Here is a 25,124-nt window from a genome sequence, read left to right as displayed (position 1 = left end):
AAAGACAAAAGAAATATTCAAGGATGGTAGCTTCTAAATAGTGAAATTACGGGTGGTTTTTATTTCCTGTTGGAGGTTATATTTCTTAAAAAAAAACAATTTTACTATTTTTTAATATATCTTTATTGATTTCAGAGAGGAAGGGAAAGAGATAGAAACATCAATGATGAGAGAGATCGAGCCTGCAACCCGGGCATGTGCCCTTGACCGGAATCGAACCCCGGACCTTCAGTCCGCAGGCTGACGCTCTATCCACTGAGCCAAACCAGCTAGGGCTAATTCTTTTACAATAAAAAAATTTTAAACACTTAAAAAACAAAGCAGAAGTTACTCATATATAAATCAGAGTGATTGTGAATGTATAAAATTAATGGCCAATTCTTCAATTAATTTTATCTGTAAGTAAAATGTGGAAATTTTATAATTAGTAAATATTTGTTAACATTTTTTTAAAGCAGGCTATAGCCCCACAGCAGAGACACAGGACGTCATGGAGCCTGGGAGGAAGGTCAAGTACAATGGCCAGAACTAGTGACCACCCAGGAGATGCCATATGGATTCGGATCCCCCAGCCTCAAAAGACCTGGTACTTGTCTTCTGAGGTATGTCTCATGACCGTACTGACATGTGCCGTTTCAATGACAAGTATAATCAAAATGATGTTAATATGTGCAATGCACCCACTTCTCCTGTCGCAGCAGTCACTAAGCTCTAAGACAGTGGCATGGTCTGTGCTGTTGTGACTGTGCCCCTAGCACCTATCACAGAGCCTGACACGGACTATGGCTCCATAAGTACTTGCTGAATGAATGAATGTCAAAAGGATGTAAGTGAATAAGGTGAGAGGCAGGTTACCCAGCCAGAATCCACCCCACAGTGGGATATGAGTTGGCGGAGTGACCTTTAGCCTTACACCATGTTCCCTCACATGACCATCATGGTCCCCAACACCCGCTGGCACAGACCACAGACAGTGTTATGTGTGGGATGGGGGCAAGAATCATGGTATAAAGGGGGTGGTGGGGGAGAAAAGGTCCCCATCACCCAGGCTCTTACTAGGAGAGAGTAATCCAGGTGAGAAAATGCCCCAAGCTGCCTACCTGGGCAGTGGCGTCCATGAGAGTCCGACACCTGCACATTAATCCGTGTCACTTCAGCTCTGTGACCAGCAGCTCCCTCTGGCAGGGCCTCCCTTCCTCCTCTGAGCCTATCCCCCCAGCCCCGAGAGGCTAGCCCTGCTGGTTTCTCTGCATCCTGACCCTGCCCCAGCCCAGCTATTCCAATTCTAAGAACCTCTTTCTTATTAAGCCACCCAATTAGCCCCCACTGACCTCAACTCTCTGCAGCTATCTGAGCAGCCAGGCGTTAAATCGCAGATCCAAGAGTGGAAATTGACTTTGTGTCCACCGTGGCTGTGGATGCTGACACCATTAGATGGAGAGCCAGTGAGCAAGTCCTCATTCGTTAAGACAGCCTGCCGGAGCTACTCGGAACTCGGGAAGGCCTCGACTCTACAACTCACCAAGATCTTGAAGATTTTACTCATTTCAAAGATATACTATAGCTCAAGCGATGACCTAAAATGCATTTATTCACTCACCTCACCCAGGCTCACTGGGCGATCCCCTCAGGTGGGGCCTGCTCTGATTTATAACTAGCACATCACCTGCTCGGAAAAGAGGCTCAAACACCCCAGGTCCCCACACGGCCTCCCCTTGGATCTGGTTTGCTAAAGTCGTGGGTATATTTCGTGAGAATGATAAGCTCAGCCACTCACGGCCACCGTCCTTGCTGTCTTCAGTGCCTTGAACCCCTTTCCCCCAAAAGGTTCCTTCCTTTCTGCTTTCTCAGGCCTCAGAGTGAATATCACATCAGAGGGCTTTCCAGACCACCCCTCGTCGCATGTCCTTGTCTTACTGAGTCCCTTCTCAGGACTTATCCTAGCTGAGGTCATCTGGCCTATTGCCTGCCTGCCTGTGCTAGCTCGCCACCGGCAGCCCTGGGTCTAGCTCACTTGTTGTGTCCCCAGGTCCAAGCTCGGTGGTGGCACACAGGAAATGTGCATTAAATATGGGCTGGATGAGAGGGACACCCCCATTGGCCGAACAATCGGTTGGACGTCCGATGAGACACTGGACCACAGGGCTGGAGGGCCCAGTCAAGGAAGCTCTGATCACAGGTGAGTGGGTGAGGCCCACGGGAGGTCAAGAGAGGCAGGCCGAGTCAAGTTCCCCAAGGTTACTGGAAGTGACCTGCTGACTCTATAGGGACAGGAGAAAATCCCCGAATCCCCTCAGCATGTGTGTCCTGGAGTTTCTAGGCAGGGGCTAAGCAGAATCTCCATCAGAACCTAACACTGGCCAGAAGACTACACTGCCATTATGACCAACAACAACGAGAAACATAAAGCAACAATAAATTAGGATGTACCTTCCCCAAGGCCAGAGCCCCTGCTTCTCATCTGCTAAATCCCCAACATCTGGACCAGGGCCGGCACATAATGGGCACTTCTGTAAATATCTTTCTAACAATTTATTCTTTTATTAACCCTTTGCACTCGCTTGCTTTTTTCTCGATTCCTTTATTCTAATGCTAACCATGTCGAGTCACACTCCACATCCGAGTGCAAAAGGTTAAGTGACTTCTGCGTGGTGAGTACTTTTTATACAAAGTCCATTGGTTCTTCCAACCAACCCTGTACAGCCAGGACCCCTATCATTACCTCAGAAAGGTGAAGTCAGATGCCCAACCATCAAGGGAGGGCAGGGCAAGGCCTTGAACCCAGGGTGTCAGACCCCACGGTGCCTGGATCCCTGACTACAGGCAGCATGCCTCCTGCAAAGCCAAACAGTAATAATGACACCATCAACCAAGCCCTACCATGTGCCAATGGAGAACCACTGTGGTCACAGTAATCCTCTCAGCAGCCCTCTACGTTCCACAGAGAAAGCAACTGTGGCCCAGCAAGTGACATCTCCTGGGGTAGAGTCTGCAGCCAACAGCAAGTATTGTTCAGTTCTGAAGTACCGGTCTCCCGGGGCTGTGCCACAGAGCAGTCCCATGGCAGGCAAAGGTTGTTGTGGAAGTTGGGACCATTTACCATAAAAAATCAGGCTGCTCTCAAAAATACTGCACGTCACCCCTGTTCCTACCATAGGAAGATCCTACTACAGCCAGGCAAGGACCCCCTTCCCGGTCAGGCCCGCCTCTGGCACAGGACTCCAGCAGGTCCATTCTCTCTGGCCTCCCTTTGCCCACCTGTTTAACCACATGCCTGGGCTCCAAAGTTTTAGGAATTTAAAATCTTATCACTCATTTGAAATTAAGTAGATATTAATGTGATGTGATGTTTTCACAGCTTTCTACAGTTTACACAACACTTTTCCATTGATTATCTCATCTATCCAACAACCTTGCAGTAGAACTAACAGCCTCACCTTTCTGGGAGACAGTGAGTGACTCAAGAGAGTGTAGGTGAGTTGGTCAAGGTCCCACAGTGGGTAGGTGGCAGGACGAGGATCTAGATTCCTACCCGAATCCCAGTGGGTTTTCTCCTCCAAGCCAGGCTGCCAGAGCGGGAGGATGGAGCCTGAGAAGGTCCCAGGGTATTGTGAGGGAATGTTGGGGAAAACGAGTCAGTAAGGAAAGAATTAACAGCAAAATAGGTAATTAATAGGAGAGGAAACAAAAACTCCAAAGAGACCACCAGATTGACAAAGATCAAAAAAGTTTAATACCATTCTGTGTTGGTGAAGGTGGGAGGAAACAAGCATTTCTTATTCATTTCTTTGGGAATGTAAAACCGATGTAATTTCATGACGGGGAATGTGGGGCAATATTCATCATAATTTTAAATGCACCCACCGGTTAACTGGGCAATTCCCCTCTGTGGTATTTACCCTATACATCCGCTCACACGCAGACAAAACGACACTCAAAGATATTCATGCAGACTACTAGTAACACTAAATTAGGAATAACCTAAATCCCTGACAGAGGACTGGTTAAAAGGACTACAGTTGAGCCAAAAAATGAAGTGGACCTCTCTTTGAATACTGGTATGAAATGACCTTTAAGATATATGATTAGAAAAAAAGCAATTGGCACAGCAATGTTTTTAATTTACTACCATTTGTGCAAAAAATGGAGGCAGGAAGTCAGACTACACACACACACACACACACACACACACACACACACACACACACACTGGTGTCTGCATGGTTTATCTCTGGAAGAACATGTTAGAAACTGATAGCAGGGTTGCTCTGGGGATAGGAACACAAGAATGGGAGAGGGGACTTCTATTTGTAACTTTTACAAGGGCTTCCATTTGTACTTTACAATGTTTTTCAAGAAGGATCATGTATTACATGTTCAAAATAAATACAAAAGCAAGTGTATTGTCTCTTGCCCACTGAACAACACTGTATGTCGAAACCAGTATGAAAATTAACGTGTTCGGTAGCTGGCTCTTCCTGGGGTGTGCTCTGCATGACCCTGCCCCCCAAATCTCTTCCCCTTGGGTTGGCTCCAATGGCAGCCTGAATCACAAGGTGGATCAGTTAACACTTCAAACAGCCTGGATGAGTAATAGATTCTAAATCAGGAAGCCTGGGTTTGAATGCCTTCTCTACCAGCAAGAGTGTTTATCTTGGTCTGTACATATTAACAAATGTATATATAGACGGTTGCTGTACACACGCAGTGTGTGGAATAGACGCCAAATCTCGGGGGTGATTAAATTCTGGGGTATAATGGTGATTGGTCATGGGAAACGCTTAGACAGTGTTCAAGCCAGATACACAGCAGCAGTCGCTGAGGTGGTCGCAGGCTGGCAAAGGCCTAGCACGGCCTTCCCTCTGTTTATGACTACAACTCTAGAGAGCTCTGAAATCCGTGACTCGTGCATCCTCACAGCAATGCAGGGATGGTTCGCATTTCATGAAGAGGAAGAAAGGCTGGAGAAGGTCACAGGGTGAGCCACAGTTAAACCAAGACTGTAGCCTAGGCTCGCTCCCTCTCAAGGTCACAGGCAGAAATGAGCCCACAAATGACCTCTGGGAAACAGGAGAAGTGTGTCCAAGGAGGGAAACATGGCTGGAGATGGGACCGATGTTACTTTAAAAAAAAAAAAAAAAGGCACTGCTTTTGACTGATTAATTCTCGGTGCTGGGTTATTGTTTTTTTTTGGGTGTGTTTTTTTTTTTTCCAAATTGTATTCTCTCAAATTGCAGTAAATTAACACTTGTCACTTCTGTAATAAGAAAATACAACATATATAAAAGTTTTAAAAAGCAGATAATCAGATATTCAATTGAAAGGTGGTCTCACTTTCTCTAAGTTAGTTCTTAACACTGGAATTTTTAAAAATTATTACTTAATTTTTTTATTTAAAAAGATTTTTAATATTAATTTAAAAATATAAATTTGTTGAACAACCAACAAAATATAATATGAAGAAGGAACTTAAGACAATCAGTTATTTCTCCAAAACACTTTGGGGTTAATGGTGAACTATGAAGCAATTAAACAAATGTCTGAGTTAAAGCAATAGACAATTTTTGTTTTAAATTCCATAATTTTTAGCTTCCCTTAAACCCTGACAAAACTGTTTTTAAATTAACTTGCCCTGTAAGGCTCAGAGCAGAGCTTCCCCTGGATGTAGGCAGAGCCTGTCTTCCAGGCTGAAGCAGGGCCAGGCCGCCTGCGGGCACCCAGGGCACCCACCATGTGCACATGGCCCTGCCCGTCAGTCCCGCCCGTCACCTAATCCATCGGCTGCAAAACTCGGCAGCTGGTGAGGGCCGGAGGGAGTTAGGTAGCTCTGGTGTTGAATTGCCTACTGGCCACATGGTATGGTAAGTATGGCCGCTGTTTTTCCACTTGATGTGAGCTTTCTTTAAATAATTGCAGGCCTCAAGGTTGAGCCAGCAGCGGCTCTGCTGGGTCCAGAGCCCAAGAACCGCCATCCTGAGCCTCAAAGAGCACCCAAGGCCAGGACTGCAGACCCCGGGGTACCTGCAAATTCACTGACACCTTGCCTCCCCTATTAAAATAGGTTTTAGCTGAAACAGAGAGCTGAAAGGCAGCTTTCCAGATTTAAAATATATATATATGGTCCAAGATGGATAAAACAGTACTGTGGGGAAAAGGAAGAAATCAATTTTAGATAGAATCTATCAGTAGAGGATGTTGAATAATTGGCTCCTTGAAAAAAAAAAAATCTGGCCTGCAGTTCCTGATTTTCACCCAATCTTTCCACCCCCATGAGTGACTTATCCAAATGTTCCGTGATTCACTGGGGAGGTTGGAAATCGGGGATTCTCTCGCCTGGAGTTCCTCCTCCGTTCCACCTTCTCCTCCTTCCAAACCCACTCATTTAAGGCACATGATCCCATGACAAATTTCTTCCAACTTGCAGTTCAAAGAGAAGTCAGTACCTATCACCAGGACAGGGGATGCAACGGGGGAGTCCAGAACCTGCAACTGGCTTTGCACACTGGATGTAGGGAAACCATGTTGCCCGTTCCAGATGTGACAGTTCCCTCACTCCTCCAGTCTTCAGTAGCCAACCTCCTCCCTCTCTATCCACGACCTGGCGGTTCTGCCCCAAGCAGAATTGACAAAATTAAGAGACAGCCCCCACGAGAGTGAAATAATGAATCACAGCATGGCAGAGATGGCAGGGATGGCAGGGATGGCAGAGATGGGAGAGATGGGGAAACTCAAGTCCAGAGAAGGGGCCAGACTTGTCTAAGATCACACAGCAAAGGGGGACAGGCAGGACCTGAACCCAGACTCCCAGGTACAATCCTTTCACCATCTCCAGTGCAGCTACAAAATTCTCTCAACAAGACTTGTCTCTTCCCAACTCTAATGTCAAGGGGAATCTATGGAAGTCACACTCTTCTGGGAGAGTTGCAACTATTGCAAAACCACACAATAGAAGGATGTTGCAACTCCAAAAAGATTACCTCCTTAGAGCAATGGGGATCACTGCTCTAAGGAGATAATCCTGGGAACTCGGTCTAGACAAGGCACAGACATGAATGGCTGGGGGCCCCGGTCAAACACCATCCCTCCTCCAACAGGTGGACTTGGTGGGTGAGTCCCCGTCGAGTCCCTGCAACAGTGACCTTATTGGGCAAGACACTTCAATATCCCTGGGCCACAGTTTCTTCATCTGTAAAATGAAAATGAAAACCCTCGGGAGGATGTGAACCATGGATGTGAAAATGCTCTGTGAATTTCACAGTCACGTGCTAACGGGATAACAGGAGTAACGATAATTATAATTATGGTAACAATTACCATGATTGCATTTATTGAGGGCTTACTCTGTAGAGCTACTAACCTTCTTGTGTACCTGGTGGTTGTGTGGACCTGCCCCTACCAGCCACCAGGTATGCGAGACTGCAGCTTTATTGGGCAAAGGACCTCAGTCAGGACTGCAGGTGGGAAGCCGTGCCCCAGCCTTGCACCTCCACTCCACGCCTAGGGCCTGGGTTCGAGCTGCCCAGATAGCAGGGTGATATCACTCATTCCGTTCTGCCTGTGAGGCCCGGGGAAAACCTAGTCACTGTCAAAGTCACCCTCCCCAAGATTTCCCCACTCCCCCAGAGCAGCCTCCAGCTAGATTCTTGGGCTGGAAATCGCGGTGCTCCTGCTGGTGACTCTTCCGAGCAATTAGTATATCTGTTTGCTCTTCATCCTCACGGGAGTCTCCTCCAGCTCATGTCTCCCCCCAGTCATCGCTGCTCATTCACCAGCCACAGGACGTGCTGGGCCTTATGACAGGCTGCTCTCTGCCTAGGATGCCCTTCCCCATCGTGTCAGCAGCCCCTGCTCATCCCTCATACTCTTTCTGCTACCCGAGCTGTCTGGACACCCCACTGCACTGGCCACCCGAAGAGGCCACCGCAGATCTGTTCTTCCCAGGACAGGGAATGAGCCTTGTTCAAATCTGCAATCCTAGCTTCCCTCCCAGAGGGAGTGATTGCTGCATGGATGGAAAAAGAGGCATCAAATGAGAATCTGGGGGTCTGTAACTCACGGGGTCTTCCAGTTTCCTCCAACAAACTGCCATCAAACCATTATTATTGTTACTAACACCCAGACACTGCACTAGGCTCCTCAGACAATGTATCTTCTTGTCATTTCAACCACCCAGTGAAATACATATTATTATCCCATTTCACAGGTGAGGAAACTGAGGCCCAGGCAAATTAAAGGACATGCCATAATTCATTCAGCTGCTAAATGGCAGACGCTGCCTGACTCAGAGCTCTGGCCTTCATCACTGTTCTAGCCTGCCTCCCACTGACCCTCAAAATCCAGACCTGGGCTGAGTCTATCACCTGGAACTGGCTGACACTGCTCCTCCTCGGGTGGTCCCCCAACTGGATCACTAAAAGTTTGCAGTGAGGTCATCTGAGCAAAGGAGGTCCTTTCTTGTCATTCTGGGGTGGATTCTAAATCCCCCTCCTCCCTCTCACGCTTTTCACCACATCCTCCACCCACCTTGCTCTTCCCACGACTTGATTCACTAATCTGGGCCTACTTCCGCTCTGGGGAGAGGGCCTCTCCCTCTTTAGGTTCACCTGCTATCGTGCCCAGCCTCCAGACCACCCCCACCTACAGACCACCCCCACCTGCACCCCGAGAGGTGGAAGACTGCCATATTCCCACGTAGCACTGGTCCACAAAGTGCACGCCAGGCAGCCACGCCCTCAGCCACGAGGACAAAGAGCAAGTGCTGGAGAAAGCTGGAAGGCCCGCGCGCTGCTGAGCAGGTACCCGTGACTGCACCCACAGGACCGGGAGGAGCGGCTGCCCCACCCTAAGGAGAAAGTGGTGTGAGGTCAACAGGGCACTGGGGCATGGCTCCTTTAGGGCAAGGCCCTAGTCACACCAGCCCGCAGGGCCCCTGGGGCTTCTGCATGGGTTGGTCAGCAAAGGAGCTAAATCCCCAGGCCCGCGACTCACCCTCTGAGCCTCAGGACCCTCATCTGAAGATTGGGGCTAATACTATTTATCTCCTGGGGTTGCTGGAAGTGAGCTCAGCACAGTGGCCAGTACAGATTAAGAGCTCAACCAGAACTGAATGAACTCATCCATTCAAGAAACATCCAACAAACACCAATCATGTACCAGCCCCTAGTCTCGGCCCTGGGGATACTGGGGAGCCAGACAGGCAAGTCCAGTCGTCATGGAGCTTCCGTTCCCACAGGGGCAACAGGTAATCAATGAGGAACAAATGCATAAACAAGAAAGTGTCTGGGAGAGGTACATGCCTTAAAGAAGACAAACGGGTACTAGATAGAAAGTGGACGGAGCTGGGTGGGTGGGGGGTGAGGAGAGGCCTCTCTGAGGAGGTGATGTCTCAGCAGATGTGGAGGTGAAGGAGCAGCAGGCCACGGTGCAGCCCCGCATTCCCAGAAGAGGGAACAGCAAGTACACTAGCTCTTGAACTACTTCTATTATCACTTAAGCCACGCCCTGCCCATTGAGCAAAAGCGAACATAGCTGGTCGAACAGCAAACTGGGCATCAGGATAAGTGGGTTCTAATCCCCTCGCCTTGCTTTCCCTAAACCGCCCTACAGCCTGGGACTTGGAGCACTCTCTGATCGTTAAGGGTCCCGATAAATAAAATGATCTCCGTTCTGAGCATCCATAGATGGCTTGCATTCCCCCAGGCTCCCTCCTTTCCCCCTCTTCCAACCCACTCACCTCTGAGGTCATTGTAACCCCGCCCCCCCACCACCACCACCTCCCGAGTTGTCCCACAGGCAGATACATGGCTGAGGATCAAAGAGATCAAGATACAGGGATAAAGACAAATATTTGAAAAGTGATTCACTTCAGGAACCGATCAAATCTTTCCCTGGGCCTCCATGTCTCCATCTATAAAATGGGAATATTCCTCTCCTCCCGCCTACAACGCAAGATTGATGTGAAGACCAAATGGATATGCCAGCTAAGGAAGGCACCCTGCTTTACACAGGCCTTATACAGATCGGTACGGCATGGTCATCTGTATCCTAAGTGCTACCCTATAATCTGGACAAAGGCAGGAAGGACAGAGGGAGGAGGGGACCAATAAAGTTAATGCCAGACACTCTACAAATAGTACCTGCTTGTTTAGGACCAAAGCAGGGGCCGCCATGAGAGGGAGCTTCCTGAAAACAAAGAAGCTTAGGGCCTGCTCTCAAAGATTCTCAATCAGTAAGTCTGGGGTGGCCCCGATGTAGAACTATTTTTTTTTTTTTAACTACATCGTTGATTCTGATAATGCACTCATGGTTGACAACCACTGATTAGTTCTACCAATGGAAGGAAGGAAGGACCTATTATGATTCCCATTTGGTAGCTGACTAACTAGAGCACAGAGCAGCTGTCTCACTCCGTGGATCACACAGCGATTAAGTCATAAAGCTAATATTTGAACCAGATAGTCGGTGCTCATTAATCACTAAGCAACATGGTTTCTTGAAGCCAGTCAGCATTTTTCAAAAATGATTTGAGAGAGAGAAACACTGATTTGTTGTTCCACTCACTTATGCATTCATTGGTTGATTCTTGTACATGCCCTGAGTGGGAATCGAATCTGAAACCTTGGCATACGGGGATGGTGCTCTAACCAACTGAGCTACCCAATCAGCATCTGCCACATACTTTTTCTACCACCTCGTGCAGCCTTGGAAATACAAAAGACAACATCTCACATTAGGAGACAGCATTCACTTTCGAAGAAACTTTTTATAGCTACACCAACTCCTTAATCATCTGGCATTCTCAAGGAATAATGTGTTCTTGCAATAGCTAAGTTTATAGCTGACTATGAAACTTTTCCTGTTTTTAATAGACCTCCTATTTCAGACGATAATACCCAAATGTATGTCACTCTTCCTTGCTTCCTTGCGCAGAGAACACTGAACAGAATACACCTTTCCTTGGGGAGGACGCGCTGTCGCGGACCCATTCGCTCTGTACTTGCACACAGTGAGGGACTCAAGACCAAGGGGCCTCCTTGCCCCTTCACTTAAAGGACCCAAATGGCCTTCGGAGCCACAGTCCACGTGTTTCTGACTCTAGTGGAACCACACCCCTGACCCGTGCCTACAGAGACACACACTAACAGAACTAACCTGCTGATTCTAATGTCACAGAGGCCAGGACAAGACTGCCAGGCTTGTAAGAATTATGCCTAAACTAAGAGCTAATTGGTCCTAAGCAGAAAGGGTGAGGGGTGATCAGATGTGGGAGGACCTGAGTCTTAAAGGGAAAGATTGGTATGGCATGGAGTTTATCTTCTTGGGCTGGAGAGTGGGTCACTGGTCTCAAGTGCTCCCTCACCCCTTTACCTCCCTGAATCCCCCCTTTTTTCCTCCAGAGTGGAGGCCAGCCTGCCCAGTCTCATTGGAACCAGCCACTGGGCAATGGGCATGAGCCCAGTGTAAGGTGCTGGTTTCAATCTCTTTGGAAGGTGTAGGGACATTTGACCAGATGCCTCCCTGCAGATATTGAGACTCCGGAAGCTCTAAGCTCCTCCCCAGTTGGGTCTGAGCAACGCCCTACAATAGACTGGATTCCTAACAGTGGTTTAACATTCCACAAAAACCTGCCCGCTGGAAGTATGTTCTGATAGAAGGTTCTGGACACTCCAAAAAGTGTTTGCCTTTCATTCCTTTGTGGGCAAGACTAATCTTGGAGACAAGGCAGTGGAGTCCTGTGGGGACTGGTACAACCCCCCTAAACTTCCTTCACCCATACATCCCAACTCAGCTCCAAGCACAGAGACCGGGCCTCTGGAGCCAAGCAAATGGTTGGTGAATTTTTTGAAAGATCAAACAGCGTGTGTTTAGTGATTCAATATTCAACAAATATTTATTGGGGAGCCTACAGTGTGCCAGGAACTGTGAAGGCACTGGAGGTTTGATGGTGAACCAACTTGATGAGGTTCCTTTCCTTAGGCTACTCCAGTCCTGGCTGGGTAGAGAAGAGTAAAGAATCTATATATATATAAAAGCCTAAGCGACTGAACCACTGGACCGATTGCTATGATGCGCACTAAGCACCAGGGGGCAGACAATCAATGCAGGAGCTGCCCCCTGGTGGTCAGTGCACTCCCACAACCAACCTCCTGTGGCTGGCCAACCTCCCAAGGTCCCTCCCCCTGGCCAGCCGGCCCCCAATCTGGCCAACCTCCCTCGGTCCCTCCCCCCGAGCCAGCCAGCCCCGATCTGGGCGAGAAGGCCCCGATGGCCCCAATGGCCCCAATTGCCATCCAGGCCAAGGAACCTCACCCATGCATGAATTCGTGCACCGGGCCTCTAGTAACTACATAAACAAAGGTTATCACAGGCTGGGATCAGAGTTTTGCATTTAACAAAGTTCCAGAAAGGCCAGGGATGGGGAAAAACCTGGCACACAGTGGACCCTGAATAAATGGTTATTCCCTCCCCATACAGATCCCCCCAAAGCAAATCCTCTTCTGCAGCCTTATCTCAGCTAGAGGGATGCCACTCTGAGCCAGCCCCTTGCACTCCACCTTCCTCCCACATCCCACTCACTTCCACCGAGCCCCCCACCAAAGCCAAGAGCAGATGCCTCCTCCCTGCTACCCAGCACCCCCATTCCAGTCCTTTCTATGTGCCCAGCCAGATTAGGGACACTGCAGTGGTTTAGGCCATGTGCTCTGAAGCCAGGCAGACCAAGGTTCAAATCCCAGCCTTTTTACTTACTATCTGCCTGGGTGATTTAGGGCAAGTCCCTGGACTTCTCATAGCTTCAGTTTTCTTGTTTGTCATAGGACCAACCTCACCAGGTAGTTGAAGATTAAACAAGAACTGGGAACACCTAACCCCAGTACCTGGCACATTCCAAGTGGTCACTTAAGGTGAGCTATGTTCTATGATTACTGTTATTAATAACAATATTAATGGAAACCTTTGCTGACTCCTCACTGCCTGCCAAGTCCAAACTCCTCACCAGGACATTCAAAGCTCTCCCGTGAGCTCATTTCCCCTCTGTTTTGTTTTTGGTAGGTCGGAGGACAGGGTGATAGATACAGAGTGCAGGCAGAGCATACAAACTGTGGATCACAGAGCAAAAAGGAGGCCACTTCTGAGAGGGGGGATTTGGGGAGGTGTCCTTGAAGGGGATGAGGACAAAAGTCTCATGGTAGAGACCCTCATGGTTGCCTAGTCTAGGGAAGGAACTGCAGAGCAGCAACAGCATCATAAAGTCTGGAGTTGGCCTCAGTCTACTCAACTGTAAAATGGGGATAACAGTGGGGACTACTTCCTGGGGTTCCTCTGAGATTAAATGTGATTGTACATGTGACTAATTCACTCAGGGCCTGGAAGAGTAATTGCTTGAAAGGGTTAGCAGTTGTTAGCTGTTCTTATCACCATAATTGTTAAAGGATGAGGTTGAAGAGGACACCAGGCTGAGAACACCTAACCCCAGGGTCTGTGTTAAGAATATTATGTTGTTCTGCTCTTGCAGCAGTGGGTCACACAGTATTTGATGAGTAGTTGGATGGATATGCATTTGAGGCCTTGAATGCCATACCCAGGAGTCTGTTTTGCCGGTTGTGCAGGGTGGGCCTGCAGATGTTTTGACCTGGGGTTGCTGTGGCCTGGGATCGTGGCCAGTCATCCTCAGTGCTAAGGAACCAGGGCAGGGTACCACACTTCCCTGAGAGGAGCCTGAGACCAGAAATAAAGGCTCAAGCAGCCACGTTGCCAAGGCTGTTTGCCATGGCAACATCAGGGCCCGGTTTCTACCGTCTCCTCGCTCTCCCTCTGCTACATGACTATGTTCTGCCAGGCAAGCACAAGGAAAAAACACAGCCGCAGAGCTGCTGGGGAGCATCCATCTCAGCCAACCAGGGCTCGCCCGGCTGAGTTCCCAGACAGTGGGTCCCAGACAGTTGAGTCCCTGCCACACAGAGCCAGCCCTGGCCACGCAGACAGCAGATGGGGGTCTTGTCCTGCCGGGGCTGGGTGATCTGAAGGCATCCCTAAGTCTGCTCCCAGTCTGTTTTCCTCACTTCAAGGTAGGGGCACTGAGCAAGATGGTCTCTAAAGCTCTCTGAACTCCCTGGAAGCTCAAATTTACATTAATGTATTTACCTCACTGTCATGGTCATCATCATAGCGGCTACCATTTACTGAGCGCTTACTATAGGCCCGGCAATGCTGCAGGCATTACTTATCCTCTGCAGTTATCCTAAGAACCTACTATTATGATGTCCAATTTTTAGGAGGCAACTTCAGTCAGAGAAGACACGTGCTCAAGGTCACACAGCTAGTAAGTGAAGACCCCCTGATTTAAAGCCTTGGCAGTTAAACTCCAAAGCCAGAGCTCTTAACCACTATCTGACATTTCTTCTCCTCACTTGAAGTGGCATCTAACTGAATTTGGTTTCCTCAAAGTCAGTATTATAACACTTGCTAAGGCTGGATAGATTCCTCTTCAGTTCCCCCCCAGAAGTTTAGGGGGAAGAACATAACACTCCGAAAGAGGAACCCAGGGGGCCCAGACAGGATCAAGGGCCTAGAGTTTGGGTCTGCATGACATTTGACTGTTTTTAATACTAACAATGGCTCCTATTGACTGAGTATTTGTAAACACTTGACAGGCATCAATTAGTCATCACTAAAACCCTTTGAAGTATGTGCTACTATTAGTCCCATTACCTAGATGAAAAAACTGAGGCACAAAGAAACCTTGTGCCAAGGCCATGGAGTTCAACCCCGGGATGCAAAACCCTCAGCTACCAAAAGGAGTAATAGGGCAAAAGTTTGTTTTCTTACCTAAAAGACTGAGCAGTAATTACAGCCTTTGAGGATAACTGATCAATGGCTTTGCCCTCCCATTTGTAAAAGTCACTCTGGTCTCCTAATCTAGACCTGGCAGCAACTCAGTTCCTGCCCTAAGGAAAGGGCAGGGCGGGAGCCCATGAATCCAGCTGCCACCAGGAGCCTGGCAATCCTATGCCTAGCCCAGCAGTGTGACCTCAGGCCAGGCCCCTCCTCTCAGCTCTGTGAACCCAGGCTGCTGACCCTGCAGCCCCGTCTCTGCCATTGGGTGGTCCTGAGCATCCACTGAGAAAACCCAAGGGCAAATGCAAGGGGAGAGGTGAGGCCTTTGGGATGAGAGCAGAAAGAAAATGATGCAGCCTGTCCAGGGCTAGTGGGTGGGCTGCACCCCAGGGTCCCATAGCCACCACAAAGCCCTTGGAGAGACTACCCACCCTCTCTCTCTCTCTCTCTCTCTCTCTCTCTCTCTCTCTCTCTCTCACACACACACACACACACACACACACACACACACACACACAAAAGTCCTGATACTGAAAAAGAACTGGCCAGGGAGTCAGGGACCTGGGCCTCCTCCAGCTGGGTGTCTTCTCCTGGGCCTCCGTGCCCTTTCTTTGGGTAGATCTGATGCTCTCTAAGGGCCCTCCCAAGCCTGGGAGGAGAGGGACCTGCTCAGGGGCCAAGATTCAAATCCCAGGTTAGATGCTCACTACTGCAAGACTCTGAGTGACTTGCCCTCTGTGCCTCCATTTCATCACTTACTAAACAGGGAAAATAGAACCGAGCTCACAGTTACTGGGGAAAACCATGCAATAGTACTCAAAAGTCTTCTGGCAGATGCACACTGCAGAAGTCACTGATGACAGATGTGGTGTGAGGGTGGGTGGACAAGCCACGGGTCTAAAACGCCTAAAGCCGAGTGATGAGGCCGTGGGGATGTCCTACACCATTTTTGCCACTGGCTCCTTCTGTGTACGTTTGACAATGTCCATAGTAAAAGGTTTAAAATACCAAGTTCTTTTCAGAGAACCTGACACCTTGTCATATGAAACTTGCTTCTGCTCAAAACCTCGTCTCTTTAATGGATAACCACAATGCTAGTCTGGGTTAAAAATGCTAGCGATTTCTTGCCCTCCTAGATAGAGCTGTCTACCCGGTCGTAAGGATAAAGGAATGCAGGTACCCTAGGACAGTAAGTGGCACTCTCCACATCGGAGGTACCGGCAGAAAAACAGGTAACTTAAAAGTTAAAAGGCTTTCCAGAGAGGACAGGTGTGAGCAGAGGCTTAAAGAGCAGGTAGACTATGAATGCATTATAATGGTGAGAGTGGGGGTCCGGGGAGGATATTCCAGGTCATTCCACAATCATCGATTAGTCTGTCCCTTCTCAGGAACACATGGACTGAAGATACAAAACGAGAAGCAGTGTCTACCCTGAAGAGGCGCATGGCCTAGCACAGTGGTCGGCAAACTCATTAGTCAACAGAGCCAAATATCAACAGTACAACGATTGAAATTTCTTTTGAGAGCCAAAAACCGACTTCTGCGCATGGGCCACGAAGTTTCAATCGCACTGTACGTGCGCACCCGCACGTGGTATTGTGTGGAAGAGCCACACTCAAGGGGCCCAAGAGCCGCATGTGGCTCGCCAGCCGCAGTTTGCCGACCACCGGCCTAGCGTATCTGTTCACTCAGGGAGGATGTTGAATGACTGCTGTGTTCAGGCACTTGTCTATTCACTGTGGGGAAAACACACCGAATGAAAGAAACAGCAGTCCTGCCCTTGTGGAGCTTCACAATCTGGAGTGATTTCCTGAGTAACACTTAATGTGGCCTGGATTAAATGAGATGCATCTATTGTTTGGGGATTATTGTTAGGTGCTTTACATCCATTTTGTCATCTGATGTCCACTGACTCCCTGCAACAACCTTAAAAGGGAAGTAATATTTATCTTTACCTTTACAGATGAGGAAAGAGATGCTCAGAGAGGTTGTGGGACCCACCAAAGGTCTCCCAGCCAACAATTTGTAGAACCAGGACTCAAACCCAGGTGGGCTGACTTCAAAGTGAGTGCATGCTGCCGCACATGGGATGCAGCTATGCCCGGAAGTGAGCGAGAAGGTGTCACCAAAACAACGGGTTGGCAGCTGGGGCTTGCAGGCTGATGGAAATGGTGGGAATGGAGACAGTGCACACAGAAAAGAAGAGATTGAGCCGAGGCTTCCAGGAAGAAAATGCATAATCCTGTGTGGACCAGGATCCCAAAGGGAAAAGCACACAACTGAGGATAAAGGTGGGGGCCTAACTCTCCAACTTCAAGGACCTGAAGGCTCTTGAACATCAGGTTTACTTTAAAAACTTTAATTTAATTTAACTTAGAAGCACTGGGGAGCTATGGGTGATGTGTGAGCAAGGGAGTGACTTCAGACATGCACTCTAAGAGAACTGATCTACCATTAGGGCCAAGGACAAGTAGAAGAGGGTAAAGTCTAGTGTGGCCAAGATCTGTTTGGTAGTAACTGCAGGAATCTAGTTATGAATGGGCAAGGACCTAGACCAGAAGAGGGGGAGAAGAACAGAAAGTTCAATCCATCAACTGCGATCTTACATCGACTGAGTGTCCATAGGATGAATATGAGGTGTATGACTATCCTGGAGGAGGAGAGATAGTAAACAACTCTGCTCATTATCTTCGAAATGACTTTATTTGGGTTTTCTTCACCCTCGCATAACAAGAATTATGCTTCCCATTTTTTACATAAAAACAAAAAAAAGATTGAATGGGCCAGCTGAGGTGGCTAGGATGGCTCAGTGGATTGAGTGTGGACTCATGCACCAAGATGTCAGTGGCTCAATTCCCGGGTTGTGGGCTCAATCCCCAGTGGGAGGCATGCAGGAGGCAGGAGATCAATGTTCCTCTCACATCGATGTTTCTATCTCTCTCTCCCTCTCCCTTTCTCTCTCTAAAACCAACAAAAACATTAAAAAAAAAAAAAAAAAAAGACTGAATGGATGGGTGTTAGCTCTCTACTGGATGCAGCCCTTCTAAAGTGCTTCAAAGAGAGAATGCCAAGTTTTCTGAGTAGCAGGCAGATGCTCATTTTATTTACATTACCTAATGCCCAACCCTGAGAGTTAGGGCCTATCAGCCCCATTTCACAAATTGAGAAACTGAGGCCTAGAGAAGCAAAGAGATTTCTGAGTTCTGTCTTCACTCTATACACTGTGCCTCCGTTTGCTCAAGGTGCTGGACATACAATGAAGACAGAAATAGAAAGCTGTCCCTAGCTTCACAGAGCTTGGAATCAAGCAGTCTGGAAACCTCACCCATTGATCCGGCTTCTTCTACTTACTCTACAGGTAGTGTAGGTAGAGGGTCATCAGCTGGTCAGTGAGTTCTCTGAGACTACGATCCTCATCCATTTAATGGGGATACAGCACCTACTCTTTGCAGAATATTTATGAGAATGAAGCATAATGATGCACGTTGAAAGTTCCACAGAGTGCGTGGCATCTAGAGGATGCTCAATAAATGTCGCTGCGGATGATGATAGTGATGAAGTGTTACCTGCAATGCTCTTGCTATGGCCTAACTTCTAAGCCCAGGCCCCCATCTGCAAGGCTGCTTCTGACCCACAGCAGTATCCTATTATTCCAGAGAGAAGGAAATGGGTGACTCACATCCAGGAGCTTCTGGCTGGCTTGCACCAGCTGGGAGAGGATGGCCCCAAGGGGAAGGGGAAATATGAGCCCCCCCCCCCCCCCCCCCCAGTTGCTGGGCTATTGCCTTTCCTGGGTTCATAGGCATCCTGATCGTTAGCACCAGTGAGAGAGCCCCAGGGAAAGGAGCCTCTGGGCTTCTCATAAAGCCAGCAAACACGTCCCCTTCCGGGCTCAGGTGAAGAAGTGACTCCCCCTGACCTCACACAGGTGAAGGGTGGACAAAGGCACCCAGCTAACGCTGCAACTTCAAATTGGACCTACAGATGATGGCTAGGCTAGAACTGAGACTTGGAAAAGAAACTGTTCCAGACCTCGCAAGTGAACACTAGGACTTCAACCCATTTTTTCAATGCTCCATGTGGTTGAGGGGCCCCTTCTGAGAGCTCCGATCCAGTTTTAGAACAATGAGGGGAGAGGATACCAATTGAAAAATGGGCCAAGTTTTTACAAACACAGCATTTTACAGAACAGAACCATAAATGATCCATAATCATATGGGGGAAAGGTTGAGCATCACAAGTAATCAAAAACAAAAATACACATTAAAACAGTAAGAGTGACAGAGAATTTATTGATGAACAGACTGGTTAAAATGAAAATACCAAGAGTTATCTGGGAATGGTGAACCAGGCATTTCCACACAATGCTGGTAAGCGTGTAAATCAGCACAATCTTTCTAGAAAGCAATCCAGAAATGTGTTTACCAAACGCCTGCATAGTTCCTTTGACAGAGTAGTTTCACTTCTAGGAATTTAAATGAAGGAAAGAAGACATATGCAAAGACATTCATTTCAGCATGGCTTACAATAGCAAAAACATAAAAAAGCTTAAATGACTAACAATAAAGGACTAATTAAATACATTTTGGTTCAACCCTCAAAGAAATACTATATAACCATTAAGATATTACGATATTAAGTAGGATATTTATTATTGAGGAAAGGTAGTCACAGTTATATTGTTTGGAAGAGGGGGGAAAAAGCAAGTTATGACAGTGTGATCCCAAGTTACAATTAGTATATAAAATAATGACTCCATTTTTCTACAAAGATATCATCAATAGGAATCAAGAGGGAAGAAAAAAGTCTGGAAGTATACATTAAAAATAACAGTGGTTATCTTTGGGTAAGATTACATGTTTTCAATTTCTTTCTCTATGCTTGCCAGTATTTTCTACGAATTCTACAATTAAATATTTTCAAATGATAAGGGGTTGGACCATATGATTTATAAAGTTCCTGCCAACCCTGACATTTCGGCCATATATGATTGATGTCCCAAGCGACTTCAAACAACCCATATTTAGTGTGGGCTTCAGCCTTTGGAGCCTAAGTCCTTGCCCACAGCTGCAGCCCTCTGCATTCCTCTCTCTTCATACTCGCTGCCCAGCTGTCTCCCCAGCCAGCCTGGGAGCTTCCCCTGAAATTCATGTGCCTCGCCAAGAGCTGAGCAAAGGAACTCAGCACAGTGACAGGTGCCATGGGGGCACAAAGAGATGAAAGGCACAGCTCTAGCTCTAGAATCTTACTGGGACACAGGACTCACAAACAAAGAGCCTGGTGGTATAACACAGACTAAGAAAACCAGAGGAAAGAGAAAGAAAGCAGGGCAAGCCAGGCGGGGAAGGCCTGCGAGAAGAGGCCATGCAGGGTGGGTGGATGAGGGCATTGCAGGCAAGGGGCACAGCCTGGGCAAAGGTGAAGCCAAGCCAAAGTCCTTTGGAATACATGTTCCAAACCTTTCCAAGAAACTTTCCCAATCCTTGGCCCGCTGGGTTTCTGAACTTTGGCCCGAATGAGTAAAAGCTATCTCCTAAACAACTCTTCCCTCCGTCTAACCCTGGATTAGCCACCAAAGGCGACTTAAGTCTTTTGGATAAAGACAACACGTACCTTCCCTTTTTATTCACTTACCCCACCCCACCCCCTTCCAATGGGAGAAGAGGACGGAGAGGAAGGGTCTGGGGAGGAAAGAGAAGTGCAGAAACCAGACATCTCACATGCAAAGAGAGCTCACCCCCACCACCAGGCAGCCTTCGCCTCTCTTACCGACACACCAGCAGCCCCATTTGACAGATGGAGACAAGGAGGCTCCCAGGTTAAAGGGGCTTGCTCCAGGGTCACCCAGCCAGAGAGTGGGGAAGGCGACTCCACTCAGGCCTTCTGACTCCAAGTCCAGTGCTATTTCGAGGTAACACACAGGACCTGGAGTCAGGAGCCCTGGGTGGCTCTGTCACCCACTGGCTGCATGGTCCTGCACAAGTTGCTCACTCCTCACAGCCTCTATCCCCAACTGTAAAATGAGGAGGCTGGCGATGGCACGCCCAAGTCCTCTTATGCTGAGCTCCATAAGCCTTCTAGGGACGGCTGCAAAGCTCTCCCTATCAATTACATTTCCCAAGTTGGGCCGGCAAGGATCGCCAGAAGATCCTCAGCCTGTCACGTGGTTAAATAAAAAAAAAAAAGCAAACGTCCCAGATTAACTTTCACTGCACTCCTTCTGCTGACACCTGATTACCCAATTTTCTGGTCTCCTTGGGTGAAATATCCCTACTGCACAGGCCCGCTGGGCGGCTAACGGGGCAAATAATTCATTATCGGTGAACCAAAGAACACTGAAGATGGAGTTAAAACCTGGAGTCGGGTCCAAAACGGTCAGTTCTTGCTCTGGGCCCCTGAACAAGTCTCCGGCTATTTCAGGCTTTCTTCACCCGCGTCTCAGTCGAGAGGCTTGGAAACACTCCCAGACAAGTGCGACGGCGGAGGGCAGAACTTTCCCAGGGGCGACTCCGTCCCGCCCGCACCTAGTGCCCCCGGCCCCCCGTGGTCCGCGGGGGTGGGAGACCAGGGGAGCCGCGGTGGTGCTGGGACTGGGATCTGCAGTCCGCGAAGACCTGGGCTCTGCGCTCCGGGCGTGTGACGGCGCCGGTGACCGCCACGGAAGCTCCACTGCGGTTTCGTCAGAGGTAAAGGTACGCGCCCGGCGCGCGCGGCGTGTGCACACACACACACACACCCGCGCGCAGCCCGCTCAGCACACGCTCCCCCTCGCCCTGGGAAGCGCGATCACCCGTCACCAGCCCCCTCGGCCCGACCAGAACCCACCCGAGCGCACCCGCCACCGACCACGAGGCCCCGCGGCTCCCTGACGCATGGTCGTCTGCAAGGGACGAGGGCTGGCCTTCTCCGGCGCGTGGCGGGCTTCCTCGCGGCGACACCCAGCCACGCCGCGCCATCCTAGCCGCCAGCCGGGAGGTCGCCTCCCGGAGTCCGCCCGGAGCTGAACCTCTCGGCCGCTGCGTCCCCTCCAAGTCGCGTCTCTCGGCTAGGAGTCAGCTTGCAAGCCTCTCCCCGCCCACCCGGTCCCATGACAGCTGCTGCCGCCCAAAGACAGGCAGATTACAACAAGAAGCAAAGTTTCCCTCTCGGCCCTCCTGCCCCCGCCCCCCGCCGCCCCCCCCCGCCCCCCCCCCCCCGCCCCTTCAATGTTATGCAAAACGAGCCGGCACTGGCGCTCCGGCTCCAGGTACCAAACCAGCCTTCGGGAGCCGCGCCCGGTTCCGCCGGGCGGCCCCTCTCCCTCGCCCGGGCGTGCGCCCGCATCCGGGGTCTCATTCTCGGCTCTGCCGCATCCCCATTCTCCCGGCTTCCTGCAGCCTGGTGCCCAGAGAAAAAGCCCTAACTATGGGGCCAAACTTTATGCTTTCAACAGGCATGGGGTTGGGTAAACCACGGGAAGGGGTGGGGGGCGCGCACGCCGTGTTCAGGCATTTTCCGCGGCTGCTGGAACCAGCAGCCCCCGTCCCCTGCCCGCCGCCTCGGTCTCTAAGTCACCAGTTTCCGAGGCGCCCACTCCCTCTCCCCCCGGCACACCAGAGCACCCTCTCCTGTCACGCGCGTGTCGCCGGTGGGGCTCCCAGGCGCTGCCAGCGCCAGGGACTGCCGCCTCGGCTTCCCTTCCCCCAGCATCGCCGAGCGCGCACCGGGGCCGCGCGCCGCAGGGGGACCCAGGCGCCCCCAGACAGTCCTTCCGCCCCCATCCTGCCGTCCCCCGCCCCCCCCCCCCCACCCTGGGCGCTCCGCCGAGAAGCGCAACCAGGAAGGTGCTATACCCGCCCGCATGTCCACGTGCCCCTTAGACCCCTATGCCTTTAGCGGGCAACTGGCTGGAAACTCCGCGCTGCGGGCGCCGATGAGGAGCACTGGGCCGATGGGGAGTCGAGGGGGACCCGGAGACTGGAAGAGCAGGTGACTCCGAGGACGGGGGTAGGCGCCCGTGCCGGGGCCACAAGTCCACGTGAAAGTACGGCAGCAAGTGCCGGGAGCCTGAGGGCGCGCCTCCAGCACCCAGAGCTAGCCCGAGGGTCCCCCACACCTTGGCGCGGCTCCACCTCCCCAAGGAAACGCGGTACACCCCCCTCTTCCAGCTCCGCTGGCAGGAGGGGGGGTGGCGGATTCCAAGAGACCAAGGCTAGACCCTCCTCAGCAGCCTAGCGCCCACCACGCTCCGGCTCGCGCGGGGGCCGCCAGCCCCCGGCCCCCTCAACTGAGCGTCTCGCAGGGTGCACGGAAGGGGGCTCTGCAGCCTGGAACCCCCTATCCCCTCGATGCGCCCACCGCTGTCTCCCAGCCTCCGCGGCTGCGGCGGCAACCCCCGCAGCTCAGCACCCCTGGCCCCGGGCCCGCGGCCCCAGCGGGCCGTACCTGCGTGTCGGCGAGATAGTTGAGGAAGAAGGAGGAGAGCTCTTCGTCCAGCAGCGCGCCGCAGTCGTTCCCCGCCATCTTCCAGCCGCGGCTGCAGCGTGCGGCGGAGTCAGCGCCGAGCCGGCCGGGGGGAGGGAGCGAGCCGGCGACGGAGGGAGGCGGGAGGAGGGAGCGAGGGAGGCGGAGGGCGGAGCTCAGGCCGCGGCTGCCGCAGGGCCCGCTGGCTGCGGGGGCGGGGCCGCGCGGAGCCGGAGCCCGCCGGGGGTCGCGCCCCCACTTTCTTGCTCCAGGTCTGGAACCGTGATCCCAGCCGGCAGCCCCCGGCCCGGAGAACAGCTCCTGAAACGGGGTGACGGTGCCCCAGCCTGCAGCCCGATTTCTGCGCAGCAATGCGGGCAGCCCCCAGGTTTTGCCAGAGCGAATCACGTTGCCTTAGCGCTGGGCGGGTCCGTCTAAACAACCTGCTTCTGCACTGATGGGGAAACTGAGGCCCGGGAAAGCCGCGGGCCGCGTTTGAAGCTGCAGTACGCTTCAGTAGATGAAAGGCAAAGCCTAGATCAGACTGCCCCAGAGTTTCTCCAAAGCCAGAGAAGGAGGGATACCATAGTTCAAAGGTGGAGAAATCAGGGAAGGCTCCTCAGAAGGGGTGGCATTTTTACCTTTAACTTGAAGGTGTGTTGATTCATATTGTGTTAGGGTTAGGTTTGGCGATCTCTCTCTCTCTCTCTCTCTCTCTCTCTCTCTCTCTCTCTCTCCTCTCTCGTCTTCCTTCAATCCCCTAAACCCCTTCCAAAACAACAATAAAAGAAAAACAACAACCTCTCTTACCATGGCCCACAATATCTTGAAGTGTCCAGGCTTCTGCTGACTTCCCAGGGCCACCGGCCTTCTCTAAGTTCTTTGGATGAACCATCTCATAATGGGCCTCTACACACCCAGTACCATCCCCTGCCCAGTGACCGTTCACCTAATAACCACATCTTCAGGGCATCCTCCCCGCACTGCCCCTCAGGCTGTCTACCCGATCCCTCTTTCCCCACCCCCACCATGATGGGCTTTCTTAGCTCTGCAGACCTTCATTTAAAACACTTGGTCCTATTTGCCAATTTACATTTGTTTCAGTAAAAATCTGGTCTACATATCTCTCCTTACTAGACTCCAAGACCCAGGGAAGCAGGGCTTGAATCGGCTTTCCACTTGCCACGTCTCCAGTGCCTGGCACAGAGTGGGCAGTTCATAAATAATGTGTTAGCTGAAAACCGGCATGGTTTTGATTCCCACCACCCACTACCAGCACCACACATTGTATAGATAAGAAACCTGCCCAGAGTCAAAAGTGCACATAGACTGAGTGCCTGAGCCAGAATCTGAACTCGGGCTTCCTGGCTCCAGCCTTGAACTCTCATCATCATGACCTGCTGTTTGCCAGGCAGGAGATGAGGGCATGGCCAGGATAAAGTCAGGAAAGGCGGGAGGATTTAGACCTGGTTTATTGGGCATGCCTGCCTCCTGCTCTTCCCCCACCTCCACTCCCAGGCTGCCCCACCCTGCCCTAGCGTGGACTCCCTCCCAGCCAGAGGAAGAATCGGGGAGAGTCCCAGTACACCTGCTCAGACTTGAACACCAGGGCAAGAAAGAGCCTCCTTCTCCCATCTGAACTTCCCAGAACCCCAGGGTGTGATTTCACTCTTTGGGCTTCAGGCCAACGCACTTTTAAGGAACAATGACTCCAACAGAGCGTTCACATCCAGCCTGGGAGTCAGGAGTCCTAGCTGCTGGACCAGCCCTGCCATGTTTTGTTCCAATCTTGGGCAACTCAGAAAGTTCAGCACACGGGGCCCTCTAGTCAGACTGCTGAGTGTTGA

At 50.6% G+C, this 25,124-nt stretch overlaps 1 protein-coding gene and 1 non-coding gene across 3 annotated transcripts in view; both read right to left on the bottom strand.

The window, feature by feature from the left end:
• The window catches only part of PPARGC1B (PPARG coactivator 1 beta), a 97,841-nt gene extending 74,473 nt beyond the window's left edge, over positions 1-23,368 (bottom strand). For both annotated transcript variants that reach the window (XM_008152197.3, XM_054717029.1), the window contains exon 1: positions 23,260-23,368. In XM_008152197.3, the coding sequence (XP_008150419.2) occupies positions 23,260-23,337 (78 nt within the window). In that variant the 5' untranslated portion in view covers positions 23,338-23,368. The remainder of the gene's footprint in view (positions 1-23,259) is intronic.
• On the bottom strand, positions 20,703-20,784 carry MIR378 (microRNA mir-378). Its single transcript, NR_128927.2, has one exon. It is a non-coding gene; the product is annotated as a microRNA mir-378 (primary transcript).
• Positions 23,369-25,124: the final 1,756 nt, after the last annotated feature.

Source organism: Eptesicus fuscus, chromosome 6 (genome assembly GCF_027574615.1).
Source record: "Eptesicus fuscus isolate TK198812 chromosome 6, DD_ASM_mEF_20220401, whole genome shotgun sequence".
NCBI classification, from domain to species: domain Eukaryota; kingdom Metazoa; phylum Chordata; class Mammalia; order Chiroptera; family Vespertilionidae; genus Eptesicus; species Eptesicus fuscus.
Note: the sequence above shows the minus strand (reverse complement) of the source record. Positions and strands in the feature narration are given on the sequence as shown.